Here is a 17,500-nt window from a genome sequence, read left to right as displayed (position 1 = left end):
AATAGATGTAGCACACTTATCAATAACCAGATACATTATCCCTTCCTCAATAGATGTAGCACACTTATCAATAACCGGATACATTATCCCTTCCTCAATAGATGTAGCACACTTATCAATAACCAGATACATTATCCCTTCCTCAATAGATCTAGCACACTTATCAATAACCGGATATCCTCAATAGATGTAGCACACTTATCAATAACCGGATACATTATCCCTTCCTCAATAGATGTAGCACACTTATCAATAACCGGATACATTATCCCTTCCTCAATAGATGTAGCACACTTATCAATAACCGGATACATTATCCCTTCCTCAATAGATGTAGCACACTTATCAATAACCGGATACATTATCCCTTCCTCAATAGATGTAGCACACTTATCAATAACCAGATACATTATCCCTTCCTCAATAGATGTAGCACACTTATCAATAACCAGATACATTATCCCTTCCTCAATAGATGTAGCACACTTATCAATAACCGGATATCCATTCCTCAATAGATGTAGCACACTTATCAATAACCGGATACATTATCCCTTCCTCAATAGATGTAGCACACTTATCAATAACCGGATACATTATCCATTCCTCAATAGATGTAGCACACTTATCCGTAACCGGATACATTATCCCTTCCTCAATAGATGTAGCACACTTATCCGTAACCGGATACATTATCCCTTCCTCAATAGATGTAGCACACTTATCAATAACCGGATACATTATCCCTTCCTCAATAGATGTAGCACACTTATCCAAAACCAGATACATTATCCCTTCCTCAATAGATGTAGCACACTTATCCATAACCAGATACATTATCCCTTCCTCAATAGATGTAGCACACTTATCCATAACCAGATACATTATCCCTTCCTCAATAGATGTAGCACACTTATCCATAACCAGATACATTATCCCTTCCTCAATAGATGTAGCACACTTATCAATAACCGGATATCCCTTCCTCAATAGATGTAGCACACTTATCAATAACCGGATACATTATCCATTCCTCAATAGATGTAGCACACTTATCAATAACCGGATACATTATCCCTTCCTCAATAGATGTAGCACACTTATCAATAACCGGATATCCCTTCCTCAATAGATGTAGCACACTTATCAATAACCGGATACATTATCCCTTCCTCAATAGATGTAGCACACTTATCAATAACCGGATATCCCTTCCTCAATAGATGTAGCACACTTATCAATAACCAGATACATTATCCCTTCCTCAATAGATGTAGCACACTTATCAATAACCAGATACATTATCCCTTCCTCAATAGATGTAGCACACTTATCAATAACCAGATACATTATCCCTTCCTCAATAGATGTAGCACACTTATCAATAACCAGATACATTATCCCTTCCTCAATAGATGTAGCACACTTATCAATAACCGGATATCCCTTCCTCAATAGATGTAGCACACTTATCAATAACCAGATACATTATCCCTTCCTCAATAGATGTAGCACACTTATCAATAACCGGATATCCCTTCCTCAATAGATGTAGCACTTATCAATAACCAGATACATTATCCCTTCCTCAATAGATGTAGCACTTATCAATAACCAGATACATTATCCCTTCCTCAATAGATGTAGCACACTTATCAATAACCGGATACATTATCCCTTCCTCAATAGATGTAGCACACTTATCAATAACCGGATACATTATCCCTTCCTCAATAGATGTAGCACACTTATCAATAACCGGATATCCCTTCCTCAATAGATGTAGCACACTTATCAATAACCGGATACATTATCCCTTCCTCAATAGATGTAGCACACTTATCAATAACCGGATATCCCTTCCTCAATAGATGTAGCACACTTATCAATAACCAGATACATTATCCCTTCCTCAATAGATGTAGCACACTTATCAATAACCAGATACATTATCCCTTCCTCAATAGATGTAGCACACTTATCAATAACCAGATACATTATCCCTTCCTCAATAGATGTAGCACACTTATCAATAACCAGATACATTATCCCTTCCTCAATAGATGTAGCACACTTATCAATAACCGGATATCCCTTCCTCAATAGATGTAGCACACTTATCAATAACCAGATACATTATCCCTTCCTCAATAGATGTAGCACACTTATCAATAACCGGATATCCCTTCCTCAATAGATGTAGCACTTATCAATAACCAGATACATTATCCCTTCCTCAATAGATGTAGCACTTATCAATAACCAGATACATTATCCCTTCCTCAATAGATGTAGCACACTTATCAATAACCGGATATCCCTTCCTCAATAGATGTAGCACTTATCAATAACCAGATACATTATCCCTTCCTCAATAGATGTAGCACTTATCAATAACCAGATACATTATCCCTTCCTCAATAGATGTAGCACACTTATCAATAACCGGATACATTATCCCTTCCTCAATAGATGTAGCACACTTATCAATAACCGGATACATTATCCCTTCCTCAATAGATGTAGCACACTTATCAATAACCGGATATCCCTTCCTCAATAGATGTAGCACACTTATCAATAACCGGATATCCATTCCTCAATAGATGTAGCACACTTATCAATAACCGGATACATTATCCCTTCCTCAATAGATGTAGCACACTTATCCATAACCGGATACATTATCCCTTCCTCAATAGATGTAGCACACTTATCCATAACCGGATACATTATCCCTTCCTCAATAGATGTAGCACACTTATCCATAACCGGATACATTATCCCTTCCTCAATAGATGTAGCACACTTATCCATAACCGGATACATTATCCCTTCCTCAATAGATGTAGCACACTTATCCATAACCGGATACATTATCCCTTCCTCAATAGATGTAGCACACTTATCCATAACCGGATACATTATCCCTTCCTCAATAGATGTAGCACACTTATCCATAACCGGATACATTATCCCTTCCTCAATAGATGTAGCACACTTATCCATAACCAGATACATTATCCCTTCCTCAATAGATGTAGCACACTTATCAATAACCGGATATCCCTTCCTCAATAGATGTAGCACACTTATCAATAACCGGATACATTATCCCTTCCTCAATAGATGTAGCACACTTATCAATAACCGGATATCCCTTCCTCAATAGATGTAGCACACTTATCAATAACCGGATACATTATCCCTTCCTCAATAGATGTAGCACACTTATCAATAACCGGATATCCCTTCCTCAATAGATGTAGCACACTTATCAATAACCGGATACATTATCCCTTCCTCAAAAGATGTAGCACACTTATCAATAACCGGATATCCCTTCCTCAATAGATGTAGCACACTTATCAATAACCGGATACATTATCCCTTCCTCAATAGATGTAGCACACTTATCAATAACCAGATACATTATCCCTTCCTCAATAGATGTAGCACACTTATCAATAACCAGATACATTATCCCTTCCTCAATAGATGTAGCACACTTATCAATAACCAGATACATTATCCCTTCCTCAATAGATGTAGCACACTTATCAATAACCAGATACATTATCCCTTCCTCAATAGATGTAGCACACTTATCAATAACCGGATATCCCTTCCTCAATAGATGTAGCACACTTATCAATAACCAGATACATTATCCCTTCCTCAATAGATGTAGCACACTTATCAATAACCAGATACATTATCCATTCCTCAATAGATGTAGCACACTTATCAATAACCAGATACATTATCCCTTCCTCAATAGATGTAGCACACTTATCAATAACCGGATATCCCTTCCTCAATAGATGTAGCACTTATCAATAACCAGATACATTATCCCTTCCTCAATAGATGTAGCACACTTATCAATAACCGGATACATTATCCCTTCCTCAATAGATGTAGCACACTTATCAATAACCGGATACATTATCCCTTCCTCAATAGATGTAGCACACTTATCAATAACCAGATACATTATCCCTTCCTCAATAGATGTAGCACACTTATCAATAACCAGATACATTATCCATTCCTCAATAGATGTAGCACACTTATCAATAACCGGATACATTATCCCTTCCTCAATAGATGTAGCACACTTATCAATAACCGGATACATTATCCCTTCCTCAATAGATGTAGCACACTTATCAATAACCAGATACATTATCCCTTCCTCAATAGATGTAGCACACTTATCAATAACCAGATACATTATCCCTTCCTCAATAGATGTAGCACACTTATCAATAACCAGATACATTATCCCTTCCTCAATAGATGTAGCACACTTATCAAGAACCAGATACATTATCCCTTCCTCAATAGATGTAGCACACTTATCAATAACCAGATACATTATCCCTTCCTCAATAGATGTAGCACACTTATCAAGAACCAGATACATTATCCCTTCCTCAATAGATGTAGCACACTTATCAATAACCGGATATCCCTTCCTCAATAGATGTACGGTAGCACACTTATCAAGAACCAGATACTGTACATTATTCCTTCCTCAAGAATTCCTGTTTTCTGTCCGGTTCTATTTCTTTTCTTCTGTCAGATTGCTACATGTGATGTGAAACTGGCTAATTTCCGGCTGTATACAGCTAATGTAAACTCTGCATGGCACTATGCCAAAACAAATAGCTACTTTTAACCTTCTGAGACCCTGCGTCCTCATATGAGGACATTACATTTAGGCTCTGCTTTACCTTGTGCTTACTTTTTCTGAGTAAAAACCTGTTGTCCTCATATGTGGACACTTCATTTTACCCTCTAGTGTTATCAGACACACAATACAATGTTTTGGGAAAAAGCAATATGGCGTCGATATCCACCTCCACGCTTTGCCGGCATACGCGTGAGAACTATCGTCATGGTAACGTGCCAGTGAACGTTATGACATTTTTTTTTTTTTTATATGTTTGTGAACAGTTGTAGTATGATATGGCATCAAGTTTCCCCCATTTCGATCATTGCAAACAGACCAGGACGTGTTTAACTTTCATGTCCTCATACGAGGACATCGGGACTGAAATGTACGCATAATTTCATTTTTAGGCTACATATTACATTGAAAATTGTCGTTCATTGGCCATATCAAACTACTGTAAAGCAATAATGGAAGTCAAAGTGTGGATATAGGCATAAAAGAGTAACCTGAATAAATAAATCCATTGAAGGAATTACAAAAATAAATAAATAAATAAATAGGAAACAAATAGAGCAGAACTGTTTCGCTTCAATTGATTGTGGATAGACTTCTCTCCACATGGGTGCGACCCATACGCACAACTAACATTTACAAATAGCCTAAACACTAAACTTAACCAAATTAATAACAGGACATTTCTGTTCAATAAAAACAAACTGTTTTCTTAATAGTTGAATCTTAGGCACTTGGAGTACACACATGAATATTCACATTATTTCTGGATTGGCAATCTCATTGTATTTTATGGTAATAGAGACCCAATGTCCTCATACGAGGACATCGTTTTTCTCAAAAACTACTTGATGTACAGAGGTGAAATTTTTGTTGTATGTTTATGAAGCCCTACTAAGCCAAAATAATTGAGTGAAATGAAAAATGCATTCAAATTTACATCCAGGGTCTCAGGAGGTTAAACAACTGATAAAGCTCAAAATAACATTATATTTTAAACCATAAGTGCAACTCAGTTGCTTTATAATGCGGTAACTCAATAACTAACTCAGTCGCTTTAAAATGCGGTCACTCAATAACTAACTCAGTCGCTTTGTAATGCGGTAACTCAATAACTAACTCAGTCGCTTTGTAATGCGGTAACTCAATAACTAACTCAGTCGCTTTGTAATGCGGTAACTCAATAACTAACTCAGTCGCTTTGTAATGCGGTAACTCAATAACTAACTCAGTCGCTTTGTAATGCAGTAACTCAATAATAAGTCAGTTGATTAATGTGAGAAGCAACTAGTAACAGATGTGTGTTGGTACAGTTTTTCAAATCCCCAGGGGGGATTTAGACTCCAGGGGGTTAAACGTAATGCCCAACACTGCTCTCTACTAATGAAGATATGTAATTATTCAGGGGGGATTTAGACTCCAGGGGGGATTTAGACTCCAGGGGGTTAAACGTAATGCCCAACACTGCTCTCTACTAATGAAAATATGTAATTATTCAGGGGGGATTTAGACTCCAGGGGGGATTTAGACTCTAGGGGGTTAAACGTAATGCCCAACACTGCTCTCTACTAATGAAGATATGTAATTATTCAGGGGGGATTTAGACTCCAGGGGGTTAAACGTAATGCCCAACACTGCTCTCTACTAATGAAAATATGTAATTATTCAGGGGGGATTTAGACTCCAGGGGGGATTTAGACTCTAGGGGGTTAAACGTAATGCCCAACACTGCTCTCTACTAATGAAGATATGTAATTATTCAGGGGGGATTTAGACTCCAGGGGGTTAAACGTAATGCCCAACACTGCTCTCTACTAATGAAAATATGTAATTATTCAGGGGGGATTTAGACTCCAGGGGGGATTTAGACTCCAAGGGGTTAAACGTGATGCCCAACACTGCTCTCTATTTAGACTCTAGGGGGTTAAACGTAATGCCCAACACTGCTCGCTACTAATGAAGATATGTAATTATTCAGGGGGGATTTAGACTCCAGGGGGTTAAATGTAATGCCCAACACGGCTTTCTACTAATGAAGTCTTCAAGATATGTAGTTATTCAGGGGGTACAGTACCTTGCCCATCAAGTGAGGGTTAGGAGTGTGAGTGTGAGTGTGTGTCTAGGAGACAACACTATTGGATCAATCATCTAAAACCTCCCCAACCCCTGGATTGAATATTGATTATTATTTAAAATGTTTTCTGTAAATTCATTACATTTAATTTTGGAACACAGAAGTTATTTATGTTTTTAACATTTGAACTGATGTCTTAACCTTTTACTGTAGACCTATAGGGAGAAAATCAACGTATACATGTTTTCTAGAATTAACATGAAATGACATTTCTACTGAATGGGAGGACTACTCTAAATCACCCTGATATTACAACTCCTAATTAGACTACTCCTAAATCACCCTGATATTACAACTCCTAATTAGACTACTCCTAAATCACCCTGATATTACAACTCCTAATTAGACTACTCCTAAATCACCCTGATATTACAACTCCTAATTAGACTACTCCTAAATCACCCTGATATTACAACTCCTAATTAGACAACTCCTAAATCACACTAATTATACCGTCTGTCTGTAGATGTGTGTGTGTGTGTGAGTGCACACGGTCTTACGGTGGCAGGGGGTGTGTCTCTAGGAAGTCGTCCTGCAGCGAGTCGATCTGTGGGCGGAGCTTCCTTCCTGCAGCCTTCCCCAGAGACGAGCGAAGCTTATTGGCCAGTTTCCTGGGCGTGGCGCTGAGGGGTGGAGCCTCTTCCATGGAGCAGCTGTAGAGCTCCAGACGCAAGTGGAAGTTCGACTCTACGTCCTCACTACACACACACACACACACACACACACACACACACACACACACACACACACACACACAGGGAGTTAGCTAAACTAAAGCCTGCCCCAAAAAACACACACACACTGAGGGTTAACTAAGCTAAAGTCTCCCGCAACACACACACACACTGGAGGTTAACTAAACTAAAGCCTCCTGCAATGCAACACACACACACACACACACTGGAGGTTAACTAAACTAAAGCCTCCCACAACGCAACACACACACACACACACAATGGGGATTACTAAACTGAAGCCTCCCACAACGCAACACAAAACATACAGCACAAACGACCAATCTGCTAACCCTTCACCTTACGCAACACACACACACACACACACACAGTCTGCTAACCCTACACCTTAGAGCTGTAATCGGGCCTTAAAAGTTAGACCCGACGAGGCCCGAGCCCGACAGTGTTCAGCCCGAGCCCTACCCGACATATTGATCGACATCTTTTTAAAAGCCCGAACCCGTTTACAGCCCGACATTATTGAAATCTGCGCACGCACATATCTCTTGCCTTTAGTCATGAATGAGTCATGTATACGTCTTTTAACATAATTTATTTATAGGCTGTAGGCCACTAATGAAAATGAAATGAAAATCTCTCCACACAACCACCAATACGAAAACAAATGGGCCAACGTGCCAATAAAATCGTGTCTTTATTAACAAATCAAATTAAGATAAATTCTAAATTAAGATGTTATTTGGCAATAACAATATTAATATGACCAGGCTAATATTAAGATAAAGGCTCCACAGAATTTGCTTCGCCACTTCTCTCCACTTCTCTCCACAATCCAGCCTCAACACGACGGTAAACAGCAGCTGAAATAATCAAATAGCCTAATAATGTACTGTTCCCTAACTGTAACTAATCCTGTTTATACAGTTTTTCTCAAATGCTAAAACACAAAAGTCAATCCTCTAAACCAAATGACCAGTTGTCTAAACACATTTACTAAATCTAGCCATATTTTTTCAATACCATAAACACATTTCACATGAAGACACAATTCACAAAACACAATCCTCCGTTCTCATAAATCTAAGCACATTTTCCTTGCTAAAACACATGTTGCAAAACATATTCTCAAATGAAAGCTCATGTGATGCAAAATGCTTGCCACAGTCAGCAATAACTGAACACAATGAACACACCTGGCGTCATTTATTACACACAACGACTCAAAATTGAAGACACGTTGCTAATGTGCACAGTGACTGTGGTGTGTGTGTGTGTGGTGTGAATGAAGAAAATACAAAAACTTCACACCCTGATCATGTTTTCAAGAGTGCTGTTGTGTGCAATAGATTCTGTTTTTTGCATTGAGTTGTGTTACAGTAGTATACTTGCAGAATTTTCTGTACTCTTCATATGAAACTCACAACTCTAAATGAAGAGCTCTTTTCCAAAACGCTATAAATCCATTTTTGAAAACATTACTGTACTGTAACAAATCATGTTACTGTATTTACAGTAATTGTGTGTTTCAGGTAATATCAATAAAAATGCAGTTGTTATGTTTTTATGACCCAATACAGTTTCACTGAGATTACTTGAAAAACAAAATCTAATGAAAATTCATTAGTGAAATGGTGGATATAGCGTTTTGGAAAAGAACTCTTCAAATGCCTAATCCTCTGCAGAGATCTAAGAAGATCCGTTACTCTAAAGTTTTTTAAAAAATATTCATTGCCAGTTATGAAACAAAGAACCTTCTCACAAATTGAGAAGTGAGAAGGTGAGAAGGTGTGGTTGTGCTTATGTAGCTTTAGAAAAGGGTATTGTGTTTAGACATTGGGGAACATGGAGGAAACGTTTGTGAAATATGTTTTAGCATTTGAGAAAAACTGTAATAACGCCAACATTAAGCTATACTCGGTCTACCTTATGCATGTAAGACTCAATTAATATTTAGTTATCATTTGAAAACCTTTACTCACTTGATTAGGCTACATGTTTTTGTGGAGGAAAATCCATTTTCGAATCTTTCTCGCACTCGAAACGCATGCATCACCTGACCACTAATTTACCGCAGAAGCCCGAGCCCGTGCGAAGTGACAAAAATTAAGACCGAACCCGTCGGGTCCCGTCGGGTTCGAGCAAACATCTTCAGCTCTACTACACTTTACGCAACACACACACACGTACACACACACACACACACACAGTGTAACTCACAACACACTCTGTCCACTGAAGCAGATGTCCGTGATGCTCTCACACACACACACACACACACACAGTGTAACTCACAACACACTCTGTCCACTGAAGCAGATGTCCGTGATGCTCACACACACACACACACACAGTGCAACTCACAACACACTCTGTCTACTGAAGCAGATGTCCGTCATGCACACACACACACTAGGGCTGGGCGATATGGCAAAAAAATTGATCACGATTATTTTTCCCATATTGAACGATCTCGATTTTTAATCACAATTTTTTTTTTTACTTTTTGCGTTGGTTGCACCGGTGCGCCTAGCTTTTTTTTTAGGTGCACCAGCACAAAATTTAGGTGCACCCACATTTTTCATTGCATCGCCTTTAACGCCAAAAGGACACCTTTTATCGCACTCCTTTCATATAATGTGAATGATTTTTTAACAATAAGGCGTAGAAAAAGCTTGAAACACAATATATAAGGAATATGCATATTCTTTATAAAGAATTATATACATATATATATATACATATATATATATATATATATATATATACACACGTATATATATACACTGTATAATGCTTTCTACATAGGCCTACTGAAATTTCGGATATTCAGGACATTCATGACTATTCATATTACAACTCCGCCTCTTTAATTCAGCTGTCGGCTTGAAGCCTCAAAATATTGTAAACAAAGTAGTATAGCATTAGTTGGCTAGCTTATTATAGTCTACTGGTTGGACTGTTCAGTTTCCCCACGTGTGTTTAAGTTTCAAGGTAGGCCAATACTTTTTCTCCTTGGGACAGGCCCTTTGAGTCTTGGAGCTGGAAAACATTGAGATGATCAGTCAACTTGAATGCAAGAGTTTTAATAAAATTTGTGCAGTATGCTATGATGCTAACCGGATTTTAATTATGATTTCGCCAGTCGTCTTCTATAGGCCTACGTCATTGATTTCACGATTGTCAAAGTACATGTCGAGGGGGGGTGTTCATTAAGCGCGCCGCGCACGAGAGATAGAGGGAGAGAGAGAGAGGGAGAGCGAGAGAAAGCGGTCCTAGGAGAGAGGGTTTACTTGGTAAAGTTGCACGCAGTCTAGCCACGTTTACATGGCAACTCGTGAAAGAAATATATGCTTTCACCCGAGCCGCGTCAGGCGCACCAGTGCGACCTAGAATTGTTTTCAGGCGCACTGTTGAAAATGTTGGGTGCATGCAGACAGTGCGGTGCCAGGAAAGCGGGTTGTGATGGTTGTCGTGCACTTTGCTGCAGCATGTTATGCACGTGATCGAGAAAGTATACCCACAGCTGATCACCGTGATCGAACTTAATTTGATCGCGATCACAAATCGAGATCGTATAATCGCCCAGCCCTAACACACACACACACACACACACACACACACACAGTGTAACTCACAACACACTCTGTCCACTGAAGCAGATGTCCGTGATGCTCTCTCACACACACACACACACACACACAAACACACACACACACACACACACACAGTGTAACTCACAACACACTCTGTCCACTGAAGCAGATGTCCGTGATGCTTCGGTCCACCACCTGCAGCTCAGAGTCCAGAACACGGTGTCCTAGAATCATCAAACTGAACACGGCAACGGAGCGTGAACCTACACACACACACACACACACGTCTCTATTATGTACTCGTGGGCAGAGCTAGCGTGAGCAGCAGCTAGCGTGTTCAGTAGCGTGTTCAGTAGCGTGTTCAGAGCTAGTGTGAGCAACAGCTAGCGTGTTCAGTAGCATGTTCAGTAGCGTGTTCAGTAGCATGTTCAGAGCTAGCGTGTTCAGTAGCGTGTTCAGAGCTAGTGTGAGCAACAGCTAGCGTGTTCAGTAGCATGTTCAGTAGCGTGTTCAGTAGCATGTTCAGAGCTAGCGTGTTCAGTAGCGTGTTCAGAGCTAGCGTGTTCAGTAGCGTGTTCAGAGCTAGCGTGTTCAGTAGCGTGTTCAGTAGCGTGTTCAGTAGCGTGTTCAGAGCTAGCGTGTTCAGAGCTAGCGTGAGCATCAGCTAGCGTGTTCAGTAGCGTGTTCAGAGCTAGCGTGTTCAGAGCTAGTGTGAGCAGCAGCTAGCGTGTTTAGTAGCGTGTTCAGAGCTAGCGTGTTCAGAGCTAGCGTGAGCAGCAGCTAGCGTGTTTAATAGCGTGTTCAGAGCTAGCGTGTTCAGAGCTAGCGTGAGCAGCAGCTAGCGTGTTTAGTAGCATGTTCAGAGCTAGCGTGTTCAGTAGCATGTTCAGAGCTAGCGTGTTCAGTAGCATGTTCAGAGCTAGCGTGTTCAGTGGCGTGTTCAGTAGCGTGTTCAGAGCTAGCGTGTTCAGTAGCGTGTTCAGTAGCGTGTTCAGAGCTAGCGTGTTCAGTAGCGTGTTCAGTAGCGTGTTCAGAGCTAGCGTGAGCAGCAGCTAGTGTGTTCAGTAGCGTGTTCAGAGCTAGCGTGAGCAGCAGCTAGCGTGTTTAGTAGCATGTTCAGAGCTAGCGTGTTCAGTAGCATGTTCAGAGCTAGCGTGTTCAGTGGCGTGTTCAGTAGCGTGTTCAGAGCTAGCGTGTTCAGTAGCGTGTTCAGTAGCGTGTTCAGAGCTAGCGTGTTCAGTAGCGTGTTCAGTAGCGTGTTCAGAGCTAGCGTGAGCAGCAGCTAGCGACATGTGGCAGCAGCTAGCATGAGCAGCAGCGTGTGTGTAACAGTGTTGTGGAAAACGATATATATTATATACACATATATATATATACACACACATACATATCTATGTTGTGGACGGAGGAGGGAGGGACTAAAACTTACTTCCTCTGTTGTTGAAATGATCAGAGTCTCTCCACATGAGTGGAATTCGTAGACCTGGAACACACACACACACACCCACACACACACACCAGACACACACACACCCACACACACACACCAGACACACAGATCCCAGAATCTCATTAATGAACCTCATAATTAATTAGTATCACAGATCCCCGATTCTCGTTAATGAACCTCATTAATTAATATCACTGATCCTCAGCCTTCATCACTGAACATTGCGACTTCGTCATGTGTAAGTGACCCAGTACTAGTGTAAGTGTTAAGTACTAGTGACCAAGTACTAGTGTAAGTATTAAGTAGTACACTAGTGACCCAGTACTAGTGTGTATACGTGTTGATCTGATTGAGTGAGTATGTGTGTGTCTGTGTGAGTAAACGTGTTGATCTGAATGAGTGAGTGTGTGTGTCTGTGTGAGTGTGTGTGTAAAGGTGTTGATCTGATTGAATGTGTGTGTTTGTGTGTGTTTCAGTGTGTAAAGGTGTTGATCTGATTGTGTGTGTGTGTGTGTGTGTGTAAAGGTGCTGATCTGATTGAGTGTGTGTTTGTGTGTTTCAGTGTGTAAAGGTGTTGATCTGATTGAGAGTTTGTGTGTGTTTCAGTGTGTAAAGGTGTTGATCTGATTGGATGTGTGTGAGTGTTTGTATAAGTGTGTATGTGTGAGTGAGTGAGTGTGTGTGAGTGTTTGTATGTATGAGTGTGTATGTGTGAGTAAGTGTGCGCATGTTTGTGTGTGAGTGTGTATGTGTGATTGAGTGAGTGTGTGTGTGATTGAGAGTGTGTGTGTGTGTGTGTGTGTATGCGACCTCACCTGAGATGGCAACTCTTCCTTTGCAAACTGCAGGCTGATCTGGGGTTTGAGGCCTAGAGGAGAACACAGCATGTTTACCAGTAGGTGGTGTGTGTGTGTGTGTGCGTGTGTGTGTGTGTAAAGGAAGTAGAATTGAAATTCACCTGTAGGTGCGGTGTGTGTGTATCCGCGTGCTGGCGGTCAGGATGTTCTTGTGTCTGTGTGTGTGTGTGTGTGTGTGTGTGTGTGTGTGTGTGTGTGTGTGTGTGTGTGTGTGTGTTACCTGTAAGTGTGTGTGTGTGTGTGTTACCTGTAGGTGAGTGTGTGTGTTACCTGTAGGTGAGTGTGTGTGTTACCTGTAGGTGTGTGCGTGTGTGTGTGTGTATGTTACCTGTAGGTGCGGCGTGTGTTACCTGTAGGTGAGTGTGTGTGGTACCTGTAGGTGTGTGTGTGTGTGTGTTACCTGTAGGTGCGGCGTGTGTGTATCCGGGTGCTGGTGGTCAGGATGTTCTTGAGTGTGTGTGTGTGTGTGTGTGTGTGTGTGTGTGTTACCTGTAGGTGCAGTGTGTGTGTGCGTGTGTGTTACCTGTAGGTGTGTGTGTGTGTGTTACCTGTAGGTGCGGTGTGTGTGTATCCGCGTGCTGGCGGTCAGGATGTTCTTGTGTGTGTGTGTGTGTGTGTGTGTGTGTGTGTGTGTGTGTGTGTGTGTGTGTGTGTGTTACCTGTAGGTGAGGTGTGTGTGTGTGTTACCTGTAGGTGCGGTGTGTGTGTATCCGTGTGCTGGCGGTCAGGATGTTCGTGTGTGTGTGTGTGTGTGTGTGTGTGTGTGTGTGTGTGTGTGTGTTACCTGTAGGTGAGGTGTGTGTGTGTGTTACCTGTAGGTGCGGTGTGTGTGTATCCGTGTGCTGGCGGTCAGGATGTTCGTGTGTGTGTGTGTGTGTGTGTGTGTGTGTTACCTGTAGGTGCGGTGTGTGTGTATCCGCGTGCTGGCGGTCAGGATGTTCTTGTGTGTGTGTGTGTGTGTGTGTGTGTGTGTGTGTGTTACCTGTAGGTGCGGTGTGTGTGTGTGTGTGTGTGTGTGTGTGTGTGTGTGTGTGTGTGTGTGTGTGTGTGTGTTACCTGTAGGTGCGGTGTGTGTGTATCCGCGTGCTGGAGGTCAGGATGTTCGTGTGTGTGTGTGTGTGTGTGTGTGTGTGTTACCTGTAGGTGCGGTGTGTGTGTATCCGCGTGCTGGAGGTCAGGATGTTCGTGTGTGTGTGTGTGTGTGTGTGTGTGTGTTACCTGTAGGTGCGGTGTGTGTGTGTGTTACCTGTAGGTGCGGTGTGTGTGTGTGTGTGTGTGTGTGTGTGTGTGTGTGTTACCTGTAGGTGCGGTGTGTGTGTGTGTGTTACCTGTAGGTGCGGTGTGTGTGTATCCGCGTGCTGGAGGTCAGGATGTTCGTGTGTGTGTGTGTGTGTGTGTGTGTGTTACCTGTAGGTGCGGTGTGTGTGTGTGTGTTACCTGTAGGTGCGGTGTGTGTGTGTGTGTGTGTGTGTGTGTGTGTGTGTGTGTGTGTTACCTGTAGGTGCGGTGTGTGTGTATCCGCGTGCTGGCTGTCAGGATGTTCTTGTGTGTGTGTGTGTGTGTGTGTGTGTGTGTGTTACCTGTAGGTGCGGTGTGTGTGTATCCGCGTGCTGGAGGTCAGGATGTTCTTGTGTGTGTGTGTGTGTGTGTGTGTGTGTGTGTTACCTGTAGGTGCGGTGTGTGTGTATCCGCGTGCTGGCGGTCAGGATGTTCTTGTGTGTGTGTGTGTGTGTGTGTGTGTGTGTTACCTGTAGGTGCGGTGTGTGTGTATCCGCGTGCTGGCCGTCAGGATGTTCTTGGCTGCCTCCAGTTTCTGCTGTTTGTGGGTGCAGAGCTGCAGGAGCCTGTAAGCAGCATCACGCACACGCATCTCCCGCTCACACACATCACGAGACTACACACACACACGGCACAGACATCAATTATACAAAGCATAATCAACACAATATTGTGTTCAATGTTCCAAATGTAAAGCAATTAGTACTACTTGCGCATACACACCTGTTCACACACACACACACACACACCTGTTCACACTCACTCATACAGAACTCTCGTGGCACATCTCACTCCCCTCACACTACTCACACAGAAAACATACACACTCCCAATACGCTGTAATCCTAAAACGCCAAGGTCCCTCTAAGGTTCAAGACGATGCTTTGGAAACGTCTGTTTCACTGGACGGGCAAGCGGGTAGCAACAGGACAACAGCAGAGAATATTTAAATAAGAATATTTTACACCGCCGTCATGTCATCCGGAGAAATCTTCCTTGGTCGCCAAATTTAGCTGATTTACGGTTCCCATAGACTCCCATTGATTCCGAGTGACCATTTCTAATGAAAACGTCAATTATGTGCTGAAACAAACGCCGCTGACACATAAACCAGAAATGTTCAATCGGAGTCAATGGAAGTCAATGGGTGCCGTAAATCAGCTAAATTTGGCGACCAAGGAAGATTTCTCCGGATGACATGACGGCGGTATATTTTACGGGGAACTACTAAAACGGAAAGACAGCGGGAAAAGAGCCACAAATACGTGAGAAACCCGTAAAAAAACGTGAGGGTTGACAGCTATGAGCTTTGTTGTTGTTTAGCCAACCGTCTGTGGTGCCAACTGGAGCCTCATGCGAAACGATTAACGTTATAAAATAAATAATGTTAGTCGCGCCGTTACACCTGTAGACAATCACCGGACCCTGAACACTTGACTACACAAAACAACACACCGGACCTACTGTACACATTGAACACTTTTTTGAGCTCGTTAATCGAACCGTTTAATGGAGCAGGTTCCATTGGATAATCACAATGTCCATAGATATGGCTCTGAGATAGTCCATACGGCCATCTCCATGTTCTGATCAGTAAAATGTAGGGCTCACTGGGGTAGGCTAAGCTGTTTTGTTGAAGCATTTAGACTAAGTAGAATTTCGTTCCACTCATGAGCAAAAGCGTAGCTAGTGCAATGCTACATTTACCTGCTGCTCGTCTGTACTCCTCCAGTCGGTCATTGCGACAGGAAAGCGACGTTAATTCCGCAGATTTGACTGTATCGCACGAATGTGTCCCCGGGCCCGGCTGTATCTGCTCATAGACCTAAAGTATCTGCTGTGTGTTTTGATTTTTGAATCTCCCGCTCGTCTCGGGAAGATGACATCATCCAGCCCGTCCACCGCTCCCTCGGGGGTGGCCACTGCGCATGGCTGTAGCAATGTTCTATATTATGTCAATACAACAGGCGGTAGTATGACCAGCAAGATTGTCTTAATAGATGGTAGGCCTTAATTGAAAAGAAAATCGCATAAAATGCTATGGTGAGGAATTAAATCATTTTCTATGATATCCGCCAAAATGGTCTGCGCCCGAAATCTGTTGGATCCGCCCTGAAATCTGTCCTTTGGACTCCTGTTTCGGAGTCCAGCTACCTAGGGAACATAATGTATGGTTTGCAATAATATCAATCGCGGATGTTTCGGGTCACATGTCAACAAATAAGTTTTGACACACACAGAGTATTGAGTTGTCTTCATTACAGCAGGGCTGGTTTTAATGCAGTGTCATATGAGGTCAAAAAGCTGATCACACTTAGAACGTTTTAAAGCAACACCATGTAGTTTTTCTACATTCATAATATCAGGATTGTTAAACCTAATTGTAAGACTTTTTAAGGCCTTTTTAATGCCATTTCATATCGAACACCAGATTAAACCTCAAATAATTACTACTTATGAGTGTTTGACATAACAAAATTACATTTATTAAAATAATCATTCAGCATTCATTACACACACACACACACACACACACACACACACACACACACACGGCATTCAGAAGACCAAAAGAGGAGGGAAGGTACAGTAAGAGCATCAACAAAACATCTCTGGCATGTCCAAACGAGGTGACAAGAGTAATCCAATCCAGTCAGAGAACAAACAGGGTGGGGAAAACAGCCCACACGTACACTTCACAGTATGGCCTACATCCTAATAATCATTCAGAATTCACGATAACAAATTTTGCTGGACAATAAATTGTCCCAGAAATTATTGCGATAAACGTTAATATTGC

General features: G+C 41.8%; 1 protein-coding gene across 3 annotated transcripts in view; it reads right to left on the bottom strand.

The window, feature by feature from the left end:
• Positions 1 to 16,536, bottom strand: part of rtkn2 (rhotekin 2) — a 27,706-nt gene extending 11,170 nt beyond the window's left edge. For 2 of the 3 annotated variants that reach the window (XM_062549212.1, XM_062549213.1), the window contains exons 1-6: positions 16,408 to 16,536; positions 15,171 to 15,316; positions 13,381 to 13,433; positions 12,545 to 12,598; positions 11,261 to 11,378; positions 7,328 to 7,525 (exon numbers count right to left, since the gene is read on the bottom strand). In XM_062549212.1, coding sequence (XP_062405196.1) covers positions 7,328 to 7,525; positions 11,261 to 11,378; positions 12,545 to 12,598; positions 13,381 to 13,433; positions 15,171 to 15,316; positions 16,408 to 16,440 — 602 coding nt within the window. In that variant the 5' untranslated portion in view covers positions 16,441 to 16,536. Of the gene's footprint in view, positions 1 to 7,327; positions 7,526 to 11,260; positions 11,379 to 12,544; positions 12,599 to 13,380; positions 13,434 to 15,170; positions 15,317 to 16,407 lie in introns of those variants that run through there. The other variant, XM_062549214.1, reaches the window with a different exon arrangement.
• Positions 16,537 to 17,500: the final 964 nt, after the last annotated feature.

The sequence above is a fragment of the Sardina pilchardus genome, chromosome 11 (assembly GCF_963854185.1).
Source record: "Sardina pilchardus chromosome 11, fSarPil1.1, whole genome shotgun sequence".
NCBI lineage: Eukaryota > Metazoa > Chordata > Actinopteri > Clupeiformes > Clupeidae > Sardina > Sardina pilchardus.
Note: the sequence above shows the minus strand (reverse complement) of the source record. Positions and strands in the feature narration are given on the sequence as shown.